The 20,687-nt window shown below is 35.8% G+C and overlaps 1 protein-coding gene across 50 annotated transcripts in view; it reads right to left on the bottom strand.

The window, feature by feature from the left end:
- ANK2 (ankyrin 2) overlaps window positions 1-20,687 on the bottom strand; it is a 695,731-nt gene that overhangs the window by 61,583 nt on the left and 613,461 nt on the right. For 46 of the 50 annotated variants that reach the window (XM_078002190.1, XM_015139094.3, XM_078002174.1 and 43 more), the window contains 3 exons: window positions 12,225-12,369; window positions 5,815-5,917; window positions 5,003-5,106 (listed from right to left, as the gene is read on the bottom strand). In XM_078002190.1, the coding sequence (XP_077858316.1) occupies window positions 5,003-5,106; window positions 5,815-5,917; window positions 12,225-12,369 (352 nt within the window). Of the gene's footprint in view, window positions 1-5,002; window positions 5,107-5,814; window positions 5,918-12,224; window positions 12,370-19,352; window positions 19,407-20,687 lie in introns of all 50 variants that reach the window. The other 4 variants (XM_078002170.1, XM_078002173.1, XM_078002172.1 and 1 more) reach the window with 2 other exon arrangements.

The raw sequence follows: 20,687 nt of genomic DNA, 5'->3' as shown, positions 1-20,687 counted from the left end.
TACAGTATTCATTGAAAACAAATGGAAATCCAAATGAGATATAGCTCGAGAAGAGCAAGGTATGGGGGCTTTGTGGCAACTCCCAGTTTAGGGAACTGGGGATGTTATAAAATCACTGGATAGGGGTTTGTAACCTTGGTCAACATCGGCTTGTGAGGGCGTTTAACAAAGTCTGGGTGTCCAAGAAGCTACAGAAACATCAAGGGTTATTATGATGAAAAACATAAAGTCTTTGATTTGATGAATACAGTTTTGATGCAAAAGTTTTTGTTTTATACATTTAATACTTTAAAAATAATGATAATAACTTTTTGGGCTATCACAGAAGAAATGCAAAAAGAAAAGGTACAATTTAAAGCATAGGTCAACAACAAACACTAGCATAAACCATAAGGCAGGGTAGGTAATATCAATTACCTACTAGAGTATAGCAAAAAAAAACTACGCAAACAAAGTCTTGGTGCTTCTGTCAATACTTTATGTCCTGCTTTAGAGATTGCTGTCCTCCTCATTGGTCATAATGTCTAATCCCACATTATAGTTCTACCTTTCACTCCTTTTCTACCTATGAGTCTGTTCTTCCGTAAAACCCTGCATAAGCTTTCACAAGATTCTCTTGTGTTTTCAACTCTAATGACATACAAAAGTATACATGCTTAATGGACCAGAAATCCAACCTTACTAAACACTTGTTTTGCTACTTATTATGCGAAAACTTTCTTCATCTAAAAGAATTTACCTTCATGTATCTAAAGAAAACCCCTAGGGTGTTGTAAAATACATGAATAACTAACTTAACTGCCGTACATATTAGATAAACATTAATATTGTCAAGTGAGAGCCTTGACTTCCTTGCATTTCAAATATCCCATTATTTGAGAGAATATCTTCAAGATGATTTTTAAAATATACTGTATTTTTGGAGCAATTTTAGGTAAACAATAAAATTGCCTTCAACATGTTTTTATGAAAAGAAATTCTTTAAAAGACCACCTTATAGACCTCAAGTTAATGTAAGACTATGTAGGACATTTTAATGAATTGACATTTAATTGTTGGCATTTGACTGTAATTAAAAGACTACAAAAACTAAAGTCCTTTGGAATAACAATATGTAAGAAGACTTACAAAGCTAGCTACTGCTAAGAATTGTGCCTTACATCTTCTAATTCTTTATGCACTTATGAAATGAAGAACAATTGTAAAATTAAAATTCTTGCCCAAGATTATGTTGTTATGATCATGACTAGGATACTAGAAATAACTGTTGATCAGAGTCATTGCAAATGTGAAGACAACACTTTAAAATAAACAGCAAATATTAGTCTTTCTTTTGTCAGGTATGTGCTGTGTGTATTGAGCAGAACAGATTTTTTTAACACTGATACTGATTTTTTAATCACTGATACCTATTGTTCTCTAATCATGAACATTCATCATTGGAAACATAAAGTAGAGGTAAAATAAAATCACCAATACTGTTTGTTGGTAGAAACGGTGTCTTCTATTAATGTAAAATCCCTTTATTAAGTTTAAGAGAACATTATATGTACAAATCAGTGGCATGTGCATAAAAAGTTAACTTTATTATCACCTCTATCAAAATATCTGTTTTTTGGCTGGGCACGGGGGTTCATGCCTGTAATCCCAACACTTTGTGATGCCGAGGCAGGTGAATCACCTGAGGTCAAGTGTTCCAGACCAGCCTGGCTAACATGGCGAACGCTGTCTCTACCAAAAATACAAAAAATTAGCCGGGCATGGTAGTGCACGCCTATAGTACCAGCTATTCGGGAGGCTGTGGCAGGAGAACCACTTGAACTGGGAGGTGGAGGTTGCAGTGAGCCAAGATTGTGCCACCGCACTCCAGCCTGGGTGACGGCGTAAGACTTCGTCTCCTTTTTTTTTTTTTTCTCTTACATTTTGGGTAGATCTTGCAGTGGCTTAAGAATCCACCCAATTAATTAAAGAGAAACTAAGTTTTTCAAAAAATAAATGAAAGCTACTATTTAGGAACCTGATGTATAATGAATAAAATTACAAAAAATCTTGCCACATGACATGGTATGATGAGTGTTACTCATATACATTAATATCGTGGTAGCTTTCAAATACCAGGACACTCAGAATCATTGAGCTTTCAATAGTAATAACCCATTCTGTTAGAGTCATCAAATGCATTGTGTTTGTTCAAACACTGGAGACACTAATAGAGAATAATTTGCCTGATTAAAAATAACAGTAAGTCAAACATTACTATTGTGAATTGAACCACATTGACGCTGCCATTTAGAGGAGTCATAATACATTTTCCTTAACTGATTTGCAATTTGTGAAAGATCTGGAACATGTGTATGAGGATTGTACACAATACTAATAGCTATAATCTACTGAGCACTTATTATTTCCAGGCAAAGTGCTAATTATTTAAAAAGCATTTAGTTATTAAAGCTCCCCTATGGGATCAATAATATAACACTCGTCTTATAGATATGGAAACTGAAACTCAGAGATTTTTATATAACTTGTGCCTGATGTCACATATGAGTGTGAGTGATAGGATTTAATTCTGATAGGTCTGACTCCAAAGCACACTATTAACCACCATGTTTCTCTCTCTTTACAGATTAAGTGTCTTCTAACTTTCAATAACAACATATAGTGTGTTTCCTAAAGGCAGGGGCTAGATGTTACTTAGCTTTTTTCTTAGTACCTGGCACAATGTCAGGTACTTTGCAGAATTACACAAATGTGTGAAGAATGAATACATAAGTAAATAGAAGAAACAAAGAACATTTGAGAGAACCAGGTATACCTTAATTAACTAGCTCTCTCTAATAACCAAAGCCTTATTAAGCAAAGTTTTTCCTAACAGTTTATATAAAACATCTGTACTATTGGTGCTTGTAGAAAGTATCAATGCCAGGCCTCCAAAGTATTGGTCTGGGTTGAGGCCTGGGCACTAGTTTTTTTTTTTTGGAGATGGAGTCTCACTCTGTCACCCTGGCTGGAGTGCAGTGGTGCAGTCTAGGCTCACTGTAACCATCACCTCCTGGGTTCGAGTGATTCTCCTGCCACACCCTCCTGAGTAGCTGGGATTACAGGCGTGCATCACCACGCGCGGCTACTTTTTGTAATTTTAGTAGAGATGGGGTTTCACCATGTTGTTCAGGTTGGTCTCAAACCCCTGACCTCATGATCCGTCCACCTTGGCCTCCCAGAGTGCTGGGATTATAGGTGTGAGCCACTGCGCCTGGCCGGCACTAGTATTTTTTAAAGCTCCTAGATGATTCTAATGTGCAGCAAAAATTGAGAATTATCCAGAGTCAATATTAAATGCTTGAGATTCATAGGAAAACTGGTTTATTAAAGACTATGAATTTAAAGATCTTTATCTTAATACATAATTCATCTTTAACTACTGGATGCTGTTGGTTAATCGTAAGTAATGCACCATAATTACTTATAGGTGTATCTAGTTGTACACAATTGGGCTGTAATTGAGGTACTTAGACTATTTTACTGCCCTTCAGTAATGAAAGAACTTCTTTTAAAAGTTCCTTTTTCAAAATATAAATGATTTATTTTGAAAACTGAAGTATTGCCATGCACTGATTCTTTTGTAAATTCAGTTATTATTAGTCAATTAAATTTTACCTAAAACCATCTCATCACTTTGTAGGCTGCATATGAGCTTTAAAAACCTCATTATGATTTCTAGATTCTTATCTATGATCCTACAACACTCTACATCCAGGTCTCTTCCTTCTTACTTACCACTGTGAAGAAGTTCATCAGCAGAATGTAATGTATGTTTTGAGTAACTTACAACTTTTTTTAAAAAAAAAAAAGTAAGTAAATTTGAATGAAGTGTAATTTGTTTTTTATTTTCATGAATAAATCTTGTATCAGGAACTAGTCTCTACTTATTTAACAAGGAAAAGAGTATTAGGATTGTTTTCAATAACTATATAACTAATGTTATTGTATGAACCTTTACTTAGTATACGATTAGTTGAAGAAGTCTAAAATTTTTAACTAAAATATCTTGGAACTCTTTCCTGAATAAAGAATATTTTAGAATAATAAAAATAAGAAAGAATCTACTTTTCAAAATAGTTCTGGGATTTATGGATAAGGATTTGAGGATAATAATTAAAACCAAAATATTGCATTTTGATATATAGAATATAAATATGGCTTAAAAATAATTAAATAAAAATAGAAATTTTACATATAATTATGATATTACTATATTATTGCCAACTACTAATATGTAAGGAAGAAATTGGAAGAGTGTTACAATTTAAAACTCCTTAAGGAATTTATATTCCACATAATTGAACACCTTAAGAACAACTTTAAGTATGTTTGAAAGTATGACTCAAACTCCTATTTTTTAATGAGTTAATAAAAACAAGCAGCATTGCTTCAACAGTGATGTGTATACTCTCTGTATGACTTTAAAAAGATAACTGAGAACCTGACTGGTTGCATTCAAATTCCCTTTTTGTTTATATCCCTACTTCAAAAAATATATAAACTCCTCCTTATATTTGTGTGATTCAAGCTTCTGTAACATTATTTTAAAAGCATTAGAAAGGCATTTATTTCATTGAACCAATCAGTTAATCTTAATAAATAGAAACTTTCTAGAAATCAAATGATTCGGCCCCTCTTTTTAAGATGTCTTAAAGACAGTATGTGAATAGTAGGAAGGCCACCAGTATATTCCAGTTAGGCAGCAAGCTCTTTGACGCAATTCTACTAGTTGTTCTAAAACAATAGTCAGTTTTTTTAATGCTGAATTCAATCTTTTTTGCTGGTTTGTTGGTGTAGATATAGAGTCCATGGTGGATAAAGCAATGTTATTTACAAGTTTAAACAAAGGGCACCTCCACTGTAAAGCTAGCCACCAGCTAAAGCTACTGGACAAAGCTGTTATTTTCACTCCCATCTCTTTTTACCTCTTGATCAGGATACATAATATTGATTTACTCACCCTGAATGAATAGGACTGGAAGAAAGAGCCACGTTGTCTAAGTTCTCAGTGCCCCAGCTTAGGCGATAAGAATTCCTTTCTGCCTCCTTGGCTAGAGTTGACACCTAAACACAAAGAACACTGGATTGAATAAAAACACTTTGCTTCACTTAAAGTAAAATATAACGAAGTACAAAAAGTGGCATCACTGGAAAGTGGTATAACCTAGAAAAACTTCCACTTAAAAATAAAAAACCAATGTATTTACAATGAATCTTTTAAAATGCATTCTCTTTTAAACTGCATTATTTAAATAGATTATATAAGATTACATTCACATAATTGTCTTTGAAGAGAGTAGGTATCCATCTATTTCCCTATACCCAATCCACCAAAAGTGATAAAATCATAACTAAAATTAAAATATTCCAGAATAAACTTTAAGCCTTTCTGACAGCTAACAATTTTAAATATTGAAAGATATAACTTAACATTTACCATTCATCTTATACCTTAAATGCACCCTACCTCACTTTTTCCTTTAATGGAGATTTTATTTTAAAAATATAATGTTCATATATAATCTCCACAGAAAAATTCAATATAGCTGAAGAAATAAGCAGTATGCTTTTTCAGAAAAACACTGCTCATTGAAAAAATCTAGTGAACATTTTTCATGTTTTAGGAAAACCTTCAAATCTCTTATGCTAGCTTGTCAATTGAATTAAGAATGATTTTGGGGGGATTAAAAACTTTCTCAGGCCATTTCTAGCATCCAATAATGTTAAAAAGCTCTCCAGAAAGCAAAGACATGAAGGCAAAATGTCACATACCTGGTGACTGGGAATCACAACTGAGTCATCCATCACGGCACTGTCCCTCAGGTAGGAGGCATGGCTCAGAGTGTGAGACCTGTCGGAACTGAAGGATCGAAGGCTGGTAGGTTGGCAGGAGGCCATGGCATATACCAACAGCGGTAGTAGGGTTGGGATGACAAAATGATGAGCCGAGCAGGAGAGTGAAAAAAGCGTGCTATTAGCTAACAGCGCAACTTCCAGGGGGACACAAGTCTCTGTGTTGTCCTACCTTTTTGTCCAACAGCTGAACTAACACATCCTTTGACAGGCTCCTACCGCTCAATGGCAAGAGCACAAGGGAATCCAGAAGTTAAAATTTGATACTCCTAATCTGATTCATTTTCTTCCCAGAAATGTTTGAAACCAGCAATTGTAGTTTATTACTGCCAGTACAAGAAATTCACACAGGAAATAATTCCAGGATAGATTGCTTAAATCTGTGTTAAATGTTAATCTCCCTGCAACTAAGAAAAATATTAGAGGAAAGTAGACAGCCCTCAGAGAGAAGAACAAAATGAAAGCCCAGTTTCATTTTCGCTCATTATTTTCCATTCTCTCTCCATGCCTCTTTCTTCTCCTCTCTAAACTGTGAATGACTGAATGTTGGTGCATTCCCCTGGAAGGTACAGAGTGAAATGAACTGTGGCCAGATACATGCTTCCTGCGGAAGTGGAGTTCCTCTTGTTTGTCTCTGGTGACTCCAACAATGCTATTATTTCAAACGAGAGCACTGTCCCCTTTGCATGTCCTGTGTGTGGTGAGTGAGGCACCAGAGTGTTGGTTGCCGTGGTGATGAGATGCATGAGCACAAGAAACCGTTTCTAAGCTCCAGCTCAGAACACAGACACACCTGCCAGCACAAAGACAAATTGCCAATGGCCACTGACCAAAAATGAGGTTTGGCTTCAAAATGGGATTTAGGCCTTGATAAACCATGCATTACATTTTCGAAAAATCTGAATTTCAAAGTTCTAAATTACATACTCAAATATAACAGGTAAAACTTGACATTTGCATAGATGCAATCTCATTCCTTTTAAATCACTTTGTAAAATCAGATGACAGATTGATATCTTAAATAAGTTATATTTTATACACTGTAGTTCAAGTATTAAAGATCTGTGTTCAAAGTATTAGCCCAAAGCCCATAAGGGAAAAAAAGAGATATGCAAGCTTTCACAATATTTATAAAAGCAAACTTTCATTTACTTTTAGCTAGTAGGTGTTTGGCCAGTGAAGCACTATAGAATTATGGACTAAATGTTAAATTAGCATATTTATTAGTATAAACAATCTTCATTTTGCAAGTATATTTAATTTTGTAAACCATGTACTATCCTATCTACGAGGTGTCAATATAGACCGCATCAATTGTCTTTGAGGAAATCATCACTTTGCAGGTAATTCATAGTAATCCAGGACCTCCTTCTTATTTTACATGTAGGTATATTCCAAAAAAAAGTCTTAAAGGGTAAATGACAATACCCTTTAAGTATTGGGTATATAAAAAGAGTTGGTTGTCTGATCCTTGTGTTTATACATATATAAATCTGTGTTTACAATAAAACAAAATCTAAATATAACTTGAGAATTAACTATTTTATGTTATGTAGACTCTTGGAGAAGATTGAGGCTCTTGACAGAGCCTTAGAAATTTCATCAAGAGTTTTAGCTCCAGCATTTGGAGGCTACTTATATTACAGATGGCTTTACATTTAGCTTTTGATGGGGGTTTAGATTATTGGGAAAAGTTATCTCAGCAAAAGCTTGTCTCGGTGGAATCGATGATTTTTTTTCCTGCTGTAAATCACAAAGATAGCTAAGATCCACTTGGATGTGTTTTGTACCAGGTGGCACTAGATCAGCAACTCTTAAATTCTATTCACCTTTATTTTGTTTTGAATTTGGCCAACGAAGGGAAAATAGTAGAGGAGCCAACCTGTTCTATTTCTAATATGGCTTGTCTATGGGCTCAACTGTTTTCTGGAATAGCAGAAACACCGGTCTCAAAGGGAAAATGAAAATCTAGCTTGAATGAGAACAAACTGAATGGTAAATAATGGTACCTCAAATAAAACCTTGTGACGTGGCTGCCAGATTGCAAAGGTCTAAGCTTTGAAAGAATGAATCAGGTCTCAACTGCCATTCTCAAGGAGTGACTATGGCTAAGTAGACAACTCTATTTCAGGAATGTGGTATTAAAGAACCCACTGGGCTATGAAAGTAGAGTCACACTTTGCAATCAGTATATCAGTCATACAAGTGAAAATCTGATATCAATTTAGTTGATACCTGAGTCTATCTCTCAATTGGTTTTGTACTGAGAGGAATAGAGAGGTGTTGGTGTTTTTTTTATCTTTCCTAAAACCCCGACAGGAAAGAAATACAGAGGGAGAAGAAGAGAAAGAAGGAGACAAAGTGATATATAACCACAAAAAATTGATTAGAGAGAGAAAGATATTAGGATATGTACACAGAGAGTGAGAAAAGTTGGACAGAGAGAGGAAGCAACAATGAATAAATCAAAACCATATATCGGAGTGTCTCTACCTTTCTATGGGTTGTATTCTAGCTTCCTCTACTTATTTATGCCTTCTGAAATACTAATTGGTTGTTTAATCAATGTGTATCATTTCTAACTGCTTTCTAAAAAATGATGTCGTATAATCTACTTAAATGAAATAAAGATGGACTATTCCAACACCGGAGAAGTTATTCTCTCTAAAAAAAATTCTCTCTAAAGTAATAATAACTGAAGAATTATTCTCACTAAAATATAACTGGCATGACAAAGGTCTGGAATAATTTAAGCCCTTGGATCAGAAATTGTTCACTCTGATTTAAGACATTAAAAACAAGTTTAAATATTTTCCAATACAGTTGCCAATTTTTCATTAAGTCAAGGGTTCTGCTATTCAGTTAATAAATGTATAATAACATAGCCATAGAAGTGTAAAGTTTTACTTGCTGTTCAACTAGGGGATGTGCTAGGGGTTTTGTTATGGTCTTAACTTATACTTTTTATTTTACTATGGTAGAACTGCTTTATGGACACATAACAGGTGGTATGAAAGTATAATTGTATTGAAAAGTATAATAATTACTATCTTGGTAAACTGTATTTATTAAACATTCAATTAATGGAGTGGCAAACTTTACTGAACAAGTAGAAATCTACAATTTTCAATAAATTTACTTTAAAATATGAAGAAGCCTCTGTGGTTTGTTGTTATTTAGTATTTTACATCGAATTTGGAAAGCATTTTTAATTTGTAAGCTACAATAAAACAGACACAAAATCCAACTAATCATAACTTGGTTGTATTTGTATTTAATGTACATTAAATTGTATGTATTTGAATTCTTCCATATCTCTACATATTTTAGGCATCAGAATATTTTTTCTATCTTCTCCAACTACACATAGGCTAATTGGGGTTGTCTGGGGGAAGCCGCGCTAATGTGTTATCAACCACAGGTGTAGCTGTGATTGTTGAAACAAAGCCATTCTTGGGTCATGTCACAGATTTTCATTTTAGTAATATATTCAACTCTTCTAGCTCAGCTAGTTATTCAGTTTAATATATAAAAATATTTATTTTAGAATAAATCCATAATTCTAGAACATAAGCACCCCCTGGCAACACACACACGCAGGTTGAGCAGTGAGCAGGGAAATGTGGATAAATCTAGGAAGGGCTTGTTTCCATGCTCTGTTAATACCTACCTGGGCATGGTGCTAGTGAAAGCAATTCAAATAAAGAAATAGTGCAAAGGAAAAAATGGTCACTGAGAAAAGGTAACTTATATTGAACTGCCTAAGCAAAATTAAAAATAAAAGAAGAAGACCATGAAAATGAGATGCTGCCTGTAATTCTATTTTGGAAATGGTGACTACATCTAGTGATCTAGAAATGCAAGTGGAGACCTGGAGAACACAGTATATCTTGTTTGCTTCATGTCCCCTGATCTTATGTGCTGAAAAGTATTGAGTTTAAGTAGGAGTATTCAAGCCATCCATCCTGTTTTATAGAAAGTATTATTCTAAATTCTTCCTCAATCTAAGTACTTTGAAAGAAGAAAAACAGATCAAATCAAGTACTTATTCTTAATAAGGGAGACCATGCTAAAAACAGAAGCTTTATTGTTGACAGTAATATGTCTATTCATAGATTATCATTAATTTGTACAATGCCATAAACATTATACTTTATTCAAATTTGAAATCTTTTAAGAATCTCAGAGTATAAAGTCTAAATCTACCAGTGTATCAAGACAGCTTATGGAACTCCAGAGGGGTTCCTCCTTCTGGGAGCACCCTTTATCTGAGTTATTGAAGCCAAGGAGTCAATTTAATCTCCTTCCCCTTCTTCACCTAACTCGTGAAATTCATCATGAAATCTGACTAGTTTTGCCTCCTACACATGTCTCAAAAAGCTCTCAAATTTTTTATTTCTGAAATTCTCTCCAGGACTATCACCAAGGTTAGAGTGCTAGTCCTCTCATGACACCTGCAGTTAATACAAGCACAATTGCTTCTCAGAATGGTTGCAATCTCCAGGTTTAGCCCTTTGAAACTCTCCTTTAAGATTCATCCTCTTTCTCACTGGCAGAAGGATCCACCTGCTATGCAAATATAATTCTCGTCCTCCACACTTACACTCCAGCAACACTGCACTCCCTTTTTTCTCATACACCCTGCGAGCCTTTGCTCAAGACCTTGTTAAGGCTTCAAACGCCCTCCCCACGTTTCCTCATCATTGTTACTCATCATTTGGTCTCAGTTTGGTTTCATCTGCTCCAGGAAGCTAGAGCCTCAGGGCTTCAGTGGCACTCTATGTGTACCACTAGCTTATGTCCTCTCCCATCTCATCAGGCTATGAAGTTAGCAAGCCTATCTTGCTAAAGAAAAAAAAAAAAAGATAGTGGAAGAGGGCATTGGTGCTCAAGGAAAAAGCCCAAGAAAAGTTTGTTTTTGCTAATTATGCACTTAGACTTCATTACTCTTTAAGGTATTTATTTCTTAGACTCTATGCTGGATATTCATAAAATAGCTTACAATAGTACCAACTTTAAAACTATAAACCTGAGATTATTGGTTAGCAGAACACATTATACTACATGGACAAACTTACTCTTTTTTTTTTTTTTTGTCTTAAGAGAGTGTCTTGCTATGTTGCCCAGGCTGGACTTGAATTCTGGGGCTCAAGTGACCTTCCAACCTCAGCCTCCCAAGTAGCTGAGACTACAGGTATGTGCCACTGCACCCAGCTGTGACATCCACATTCAAGCCTAACTTATCAGTCATACTTTCGATGAGGAACCACAGAATGTCATTACCTAACTTGCACACACAAAAAAGTGCCAGTTGTACTAGTTAATAATAACAAAAAGTAACACTGATTATATATCTCAGAATATTATATAAACCTCCCGGATTTGTCTATTAACGCTAGCCTCCCTCAGATTTTGCTCCGATTGTTTCTTGTATCCAGGCTCTCGTGGGATTCTGTTCGGATTCTTTTTCATGAAAAGTCAGTTCCAGGCAGTTTTGTTCTGAATGTATTTTTTTTTTTTTGTATTTCAATAAAACTTTATTTATTTATTTATTTTTATTATTATACTTTAAGTTCTAGGGTACATGTGCACAACGTGCAGGTTTGTTACATATGTATACATGTGTCATGTTGGTGTGCTGCACCCATCAACTTGTCAGCACCCATCAACTCATCATTTACATCAGGTATAACTCCCAATGCCATCCCTCCCCGCCTCCCCATAATTGGCCCCGGTGTGTGATGTTTCCCTTTCCATGTCCAAGTGATCTCATTGTTCAATTCCCACCTATGAGTGAGAACATGCAGTGTTTGGTTTTCTGTTCTTGCGATAGTTTGCTGAGAATGATGGTTTCCAGCTGATGGTTTCCATGTCTGAATGTATTTCTTTTTAATTCAGCCGCACAACATATTTTATTCACAGAAACTATGTTCCTAACAAAAAAGTGGGGGCAGGAGAGTATTCAAAGTGTCTGTGATGCCGCTCAGTATGTCTATAAGGCAAAATTGTTCTTTTAATTTGAGAAAAAAGTGGCCAGTGATGAAAAACGCCACATTTAAATGATGAGAGTTCTTATTTATGATGGTTTTGCTTCTTACTAGTTGTTTGATTTTACCAAGTTATTTGATCTCTCTAGGCCTCAGTTTTCTGTTCTTTAAATGGCCATATCTTATAGTTGTTAGACAATGAAATAACATAACATTCTAAATGCTGAGATTAATAAGGTACCTATTAAATGCTCAATAATTGCATCTACATTTTTATCATCATCATAAAAAATATGTTGCAGATATTTCTGGCTGACATCAAGTATAAGCTTTACAAGATACCTGTCAGATCGTCCTCCCTCCAAGCTGTATCGCAGGTAATTCATACCATCCAGGAACTGACTGCTGGGTAGTGAGTCATCACCCAGTTCTTTTAGGTCCTCAGGCCTAAGGTATTCTCCCCCATCACCAGTCATTGTGTCATCACCTTGAAACAATCAGAGGAAGAAGCAGGATTATTTGCTGAATGTATGTCAACTACAAAATATGATCATGACTGTGAAATGCATCAACATCATTGCCTTGATATTGATGAAACTGCACTGCACACTAGAACACAGAACACCAGCAAACAACTATACAGTGCTAAAACTTAGAGAAATAACATTTGATTCATTTTCTTAGCACTTACCAAGAAGAAGTAATCATTTGAATTTTAATTCTTTTAATATTAAGTTTGGATATCCCTTGTTGTTTACTTCTAGGAGAAAAAACTTCTAAGATGAATTATAATTATAGATTTATCAAAACATAGGCATAGTCTGCTTTAGGATTAAGCCTACAGTACTTTCAGAAAAAAATATTAGTTTTATTAACATTTCAGGAGACTACATCTATTCTTTTTCATGAAAAGGTGAAGGGGATGGTTGAATACAGAATCTGTCACATAATACAAGCACAGTGCAAGCTGCATATTATGGATCCCTTGCAAAAACCCAAAAAGATTATTTAAAAACCAAAAGTTGGCTGGCTGCAGTGGCTCAGGCCTGTAATCCCAACCCTTTGGGAGGCCGAGGCAGGTGGATCACCTGAGGTCAGCAGTTGGAGACCAGCCTGACCAATATAGTGAAACCCCATCTCTACTAAAAATACAAAAATTAGCCGGGCATGGTGGCGCATGCCTATAGTCCCAGTTATTTGGGAGGCTGACGCAGGAGAATTGCTTGAACCCAGGAGGTGGAGGTTGCAGTGAGCCGAGATTGCACCACTGCACTCCTGCCTGGGTGACAGAGTGAGACTCGCCTCAAAAAAAAAAAAAAAGTCTGCTTATATACTCTTTCTTTCCCCCAGATTCCTACCCTACCCCTACTCCCAAAAACTCCAGCACCAAATTCTGAATACTACTTAGGTTCGAGCATCCTGTCCCTCCTCAGAGTCTGTTTGCTTTTGCATTTCATCTTGCTTCTCCTAATTTGCCAGTTCTCACTGCGGTCTCTCAGCAGCCAAGATGGTCACAGGGAATAAACACAACTCAAAATAAGCTTTAACTTCTTGGTTCTTAAAAATGCACAAAACTCCTTAACAAAATAGGGCCTACATTTCAAATTTTCTTATTTCTCCCGTCTATCTTTCCCTCTTGTTACACCTTGGTAGGGTAAGGAAGGTTTATAAGGGTGAAGAAAGAAGAGGTGAGAAAGGTAAAGATAAAAGAAGAGAGTCTGGCTGGAATGACTCCGTGTCTGAAGGAGCAAGACACAGTGTTTGATCAGGTAGAACATGCCAATCAACTACAGGAACCCAGCCTTCCTCTCTCGTGTGAATAGAATCTTATTAGAAGATAGAAGGACATTTGAAGAGTATATTTTTAATCAAATATATCAAAATTTTATGACTCTGGTGACAAGACAAAAATTTAAAGCCTCTGATTGGTCAGGTACAGTAGTCCACATCTGTAATCCTGGCACTTTGGGAGGCTGAGGCAGGAGGATTGCTTGAGCTCAGAAGATTGAAACCAGCCTGGGCAACACCTAGACCTCATCTCTACTAAAAATTTTTAAAAATTAGCAGGACATGGTGTCATGTGCCTGTATTCCCAGCTACTTGGGAGGCTGAAGTGGGAGAATTGCTTGAGCCCAGAAAGTCGAGGCTACAGTGAGCCATGATCACACCACTGCATTCCAGCCTGGGCAACAGAGTGAGACCCTGTCTCAAAAAACAAACAAACAAACAAACAACCACCCACCTCTGATTACACTGAGTTCATGAGTGAATGTCCTTTACGTTCTCCCTTATTTTGTGCATGTTGATGGTTTTGTTATGATGCCATCTGCCTAAGACAGCTGCTAGGTTCAGTGCTACTTAAAGTGAATTTTTAGCATTTTTATGTACACCTATGGTGGCCCTAGGTATATAGCCAATGTCTTGATTATGTCTCAGTGAGAAATGACCCAAAGAAGCAAAGTGCCTAAATGCTGAAAGCAGTGTCTAAATCCTATCCCAGTGTTGGCATTAGCTGGAAAGTCACCTCTCTGGGGACTCATCTTGTCAGTGCTATATAAAATTTCTCTCAAAGACAGTTAGTTGTATATAAATCATGCTATTCAGTAATACATACCAGCAGTAAAAGATGGAAAGTGAATGCAAGCAGAAATTAACAGAATGTGAAAAATCACTTGGAAAAAAATTACCCAGGTTGGTCTATAACTGGAAAATTCTGCATACAAATCAAAGCTTTAAATGTATTTAATGAGCCCCTGAAATACTTTTCTTGCTTCCCAGTGGGTGAGAAGATTTCTGCTAGTGCAAAGCTGGCCCACCCCTGCCTCCAAAGCCTCATCCCCTCCCATCTTCCTAGATACCTTGTCTGCTAGGCGCTTCATCTTCAACCTTCTCTCCTCTGTTACAGATTCTATGGAGGTCTTTCCCCTTCCATGGATAAAATATCCATATTTCTGTGATCTCTGAAATATGGTAGCTTCTTTCCCAAACTCTTAGACCTTCTTTATTTCACATTCTGACTCCTCTTTGTTAACAATTAAACTTATCAAGCAGATGTTTGCTAATTTCAGCAATTAATCAGTGGCTGAGAAGTGACTTATTTGGTAAACTATTCTCCTTGATTTCTCTGACACAAATCTCTCCTGGTCTTCCCCCTACATTTCTGAGTCTTTCTTCCCTGTCTCTACTTCTCTTAAATGTTGATATTTTCCATCTGCCCCTTCTTCTTATTTAACATATTATCACATGGACTTAGAGGTCCACTAACTATACACAGACCTGTATTGGTCCCAGACCTCTCTCATGAACTTTGTGTCTATATTGCAATTGCCTTCTGGACTTCTCCATCTAAATTTTCTGTAAGCATCTCAGATTTAGCACGTCCGCAGCAGAACCCATCTTCTTTACCCATCCCCTTGTCAATATGCTTCTCTTTGAAAATTCCCTACATAAGCAAATAGCACAACTACTTCCTTGCCCAAGCCAAGCGGAGAGAAAAGATGATTTAAAATAATATTCAGATTAAAAGCTTTAGCTCTTATTTGTTTGAATAGAGTGCCATTAGATTTGGAAAGAATTTTGTACAACTCAGACAGCTTTAAGACAATCATTATATACTTTCTTTGTTTCAACTTACTTATTCAATGTGAAAACAAAACAAAACCAAAGCAACCTTTAGTTTTTACATTATAGAACAAACCTAAAATGAATTTCTTTATTATTTCCTACACTTGGAATAACTTCCTTCCGATTGTTACCTATTTACTCACTGAATAGAATGATGATTCCCAGGTTAATGACTTAGCTTTTTCTTGTTGTTTTATTGTCCAATGTTTCCAAACAATTTTGTGAAAACTGTTTTGTACTAACTGTGAAGCATCAGTGTACTGCAGGCTTTTTATGTACAATTGATGTTTTGATACCCGGAAAACACAGATTCCTCAGTGACAGTGAGTGGTGTATTTAACCCCTGTAGGACACAGGTGACAACAGCATGGGACTAACTTAAATAAAGTGGAATGGCAGCCAGGCACAGTGGCTCACGCCTGTAATCCCAGCACTTTGGGAGGCCAAGCCAGGTGGATCACCTGAGATCAGGAGTTCGAGAGCAGCCTGACCAAAATGGTGAAAACCAGTCTCTACTAAAAATAACAAAATTAGCGTGGTGGCACACACCTGTAGTCACAGCTGCTCTGGGGCTAAAGGCAGGAGAACCTGGGAGATGGAGGTTGCAGTGAGCTAAGATCACACCACCGCACTCCAGCCTGGGTGACAGAGCAAGACTCCATCTCAAAAAAAAAAAAAAAAAAAAAAAACGTGGAATGGCTCCCCTTCCTGACAACCTCACACAATGCTGGCATGGAGATTCTCTGAAACGTTACAGAATCCACTCCCTCTCAAGCAAGTGTTATTCCTGCTGAGACATGGAAAAAGGGCTGAAACCTGAGATGAAGAGCCCCACTAAGTGTTAAGTGTTCACAACAGAAGTGAGCGTATCAAAGGAGAAGGCGCCCCTATATCTCATCCCAACATTCAGCCAGTCTGGAGTTCTCTTGATTGCCAGTACACGTCATTCCAGAGTACTAGCAGAGATATATGTACAAGCCACCCACTCATGAATTCATGAGAATAAGGCATACATAAGTCACAATTCTATAGGCATTTTGGTTATACAGATGCCAAAATCTCCAAGCCCCACCTCATCATTTATGGCTGGGAAGCCGAGTCAGTGAAGACAGGGATCAACTCATGATCCTACGAAGACTTAGTGGATTACCTTCACATCTTTGGTTAAATCTGGATGCTATAATTGTCTTAGACTCAATTCCCATTTCTGTCTTTTCCTTGCATTTCACTGCCATATTCTTCCATAAGGATGATATTTATATCATGGCTGTGCTATTACAATACTTTTCATACTAGGTTTTGATTCCACACCCACCACTTAATAGCTGCGTGCCATTGAACAAACTACTTAATGTCTCTAGGCCTCATTCCCCCAAAATAAGCCTTTCCTTAACCGAAAAAAAATATATATATATGGAACGATATCCACAGCCTGTGTCACAGGGATGGTATAAGGATTAAATGAGACATGTACCTAGCATTATGGAGGTTTCGTAAATGCTTTCTCTTTTCTTAGATTTCTGCTTCCTTCCAGGTTCTTCCCAAAAAACTCCTTCTATGTACCACTGCTGGTTAAATCTTTGTAAAAACAGGTTTAAATGTTTTCATCGTTAATTGAAATCTTTAAGGTATTGTGTTTCCCAGACTTTTCAGCAAAGAATTCAAACAGTCCACAGCTGAGCCCGGTATGTTTTCATGCATCAGCAAATCGAATGACTGGAGAATTCTGCCACTCTGTGTCTCTCTCTTGTACTTTCCTATCTCAAGATTTTCCCATACTGTTCCTTATCTAATCCCTAAAATCTATGCACCTGGTTATTACTCTCTCATTTCTCAGCACGTTCATGAGACGGTGTTAAGTATATGTAGCTCCTGATCTCCCCAAGTGGATATGAAAACCTGACAACACAGTGCCTTCCATTATGCTGCTTTTAATATACACATTATTTCTCTATATAGGCTCCTAAGGCCTGCCTCATGCTCACCTTTGATTCCACTGTGGCACCAGTTACAGAGCTTTCCACACAATAACATCACATTCATTATTTGTTAATTGGATTCATGAGTGGATATTGTGGATTACTTTAATATGTATACAGCAAGTTAGCCTGATAGGATACCTCAGTGTAAGAATATCTCAATGTAAAGTCTTACCTTATGATTTTTTTTAAATTTATTTATTATTATTATACTTTAAGTTCTAGGGTACATGTGCATAACGTGCAGGTTTGTTACATATGTATACTTGTGCCATGTTGGTGTGCTGCACCCATCAACTCGTCATTTACATCAGGTATAACTCCCAATGCAATCCCTCCCCCCTCCCCCCTCTCCATGATAGGCCCCGGTGTGTGATGTTCCCCTTCCTGAGTCCAAGTGATCTCATTGTTCAGTTCCCACCTATGAGTGAGAACATGCGGTGTTTGGTTTTCTGTTCTTGTGATAGTTTGCTAAGAATGATGGTTTCCAGCTGCATCCATGTCCCTACATATGATTTTATCTTGAAGAACCTAAAGAAATGTCTTTAATATCCTTAAAAGCTATTAGTATTAAACATAGTGGCATTCTTAATGGTAAGAGTTTGAATACTCTTTTTGGGTATTGACATACTATTGCTACTAATAAAACAATAGACTGTAGAGAAAACAGGGATTAGCCAATAATTTTCAAACACATGTGGCTGCATTCTGTCCACGTGGATGATAGCAGGTTTCATAAAAACATATTAACTTCACAAAACATTAAAGGGTTGGCATTGGCAATGTCAACCAGCCAATTTCCTTCACACTAATTCTTTCTATGAGAAAGTTACTTATCAATACTCAAACAGATCCTTTACATGAAAATTATTCAACTTGAATTTTCTTCTAGGAAAGAAATATTATTAAGTTTTGGCTATTTCTAAACATGGACTTCTCTTACCACAAAAGATAATCTTGGTCATTCACCAATATTCTTCACAAACCAAGAATTCTTATCACCAGTAATATTTAATATATAACATTTTAAATAATGAAAGTACAGAATGTTATAACTCATCTCATTTAATGCAATAGGCAGATCTGAGAGGCTATTTTGTATAAATTTCTTTTATAAACTCAATATTAAATACTTTAAATGAATTAACTAATAGAATTCCCCAGCAATTATTTTGTAAATAAAGGGCTATTTTTAAATTAAATAATCACTATTCAATTTATCTGATTTATAAATTTAAATTTTCACGTAATACAGTTGCTTAAAGTGGTACCACATGTACTTTGGAAACTTCTTACTAGATAAAATATCTTACATTATTCATTTTTCCTTATATGCCAAATTCACCCTAAACAATTTTTAAATGTTACTTTACTTCTATTCTTAGCTATATTTAAAAATCATATAACTATTAATATATTTTTAATCACACCTAAAATATATCATCAACCCAGAAGGTGATATAAACTGCATTTATTTCAAGTGGTCTAACTTAGTTATTATCATGTTCATGCTAGCTCAGTGTCGACTAACAAAAGAATTACTTTTCTCTAAATTTATATTCTAAGAAAAGATACTAGTTGTGGAAAATATTTATATAATGTTCACTAGATTATAATTATGTTAGCAGGTCTCAATAATAGTTGCAAAATCATTAACAGTACAAACAATTCATGACTTTAAGCTTCTAAGTTAATAAAATCTGCACACTCAAATGCACACATATACAATTCCACTCATATTACACATGCTATTTCAAAAGAAATAGATTAGTGTTAGGCACACAGATTTAAGCAAGTTGTTCTATCCAGTTAAGAAAAATTAAAAGCAAAGAAAAGTTTTCACTCCAAAAATTTCCTCCAAGGGTACCTGAATCACTAAGTGCCTCCCCATCAATAAAGTGGTCACCAAACTGTTTAAGAGCTGTTCAACATACAAGTAGAGATAAGAAAGATGATCCCACAAAACAAAATACGATATGCATATAGGAATGCTGAGAACTAGTTGGCAAGATAGAACACAAAATTATACTAAATATTTGGAACTGCTGGCTTTGGGAATACCTTTGAATTTACTCAAAATAATACATTGATCCAACATTTGTTCATTCTTGTCATAAATTCTTATAAAAGCTGAGAAAACTCAATACCTATTACCAATAGGTGATTCGACAGGTTGGTTCTAAATAAGGACATCTCAATGTGAAGTTTTATCTTATGATTTTATCTTGAAGAACCTAAAGAAACATCTTTAATATTTCTCTGTAAAAGCAATTAGTATTAAACCTAGTGCCATTCTTAATAGCAATAATTTTTCAAACATACATTTTCATGTATATATGAGACAGTAATTTTTCAATCATGTACAGTGGATGACTCGCTGCACTATTGAAACTTGGTTGCGTGGTTTTTTTCTTTCTTTTTTCTATCTCCTCATAAAAAATGCTTTAAAAAATTGTATGTGCTGCTTTCATGATTTTTTAGTAGCAAACTTTTTTTTTTTTGGTCCAAGTGGAATATTACATGGAAATTCAAAATACAAAATGAAGAAAGGTCAGCTACTCTAGTTGAAGTAGAGATAGGGAGCCGGACACCCTATTGGCCAATCTCCAGCTCTGGCCCAATGTCACACACCCACTCCAGACAGTCCCCACTGCTCCTTTTAGGAAAGCAGACTTCCCGGGACTTAGGAAGCCATTGCCTGAGATCATTTTTTATCAACTCTAAAATTATAGGGGGGATATTTTCTGACTTAAATAATACATTCTTCTGTTGAATTTGTACTACTTCCTGCTGTACTATTTTTAAACCTTCTCTAAGGCTCTTTTCCTCTGGGCTTAAAATATATTCCGTACCTATGAACCAACCAGAACACAGAGCTCTCTTGGCTGAAGAAGAACACTCCTTGATGGAATATACTTTAAAGTCTTTACTTAAAGGCATTTGAATAAAAAAAGATTTTTAACATAATTCAAACATATTTAATAATAATTGTGTTAATATATAGCTATTTTAATACATGGCCAGTTTCCAGGTTTTCCCCTTTTCCAGTCATATTATTTAATAGCCATTAATTATAATGCTAGGAAAAAGAGATAATACCAGAAAAAAATATACTAATCAGAACTGCTCCTTGGCCCCCGCTGCCACGGCAAAAGTAAATGTATTGAAACAAAGGTGAAAAAGTGACTTTAAATGTTAAGAT

Source organism: Macaca mulatta, chromosome 5 (genome assembly GCF_049350105.2).
Source record: "Macaca mulatta isolate MMU2019108-1 chromosome 5, T2T-MMU8v2.0, whole genome shotgun sequence".
Lineage (NCBI taxonomy): Eukaryota > Metazoa > Chordata > Mammalia > Primates > Cercopithecidae > Macaca > Macaca mulatta.
This window is presented reverse-complemented; position numbering and strand designations above follow the sequence as displayed.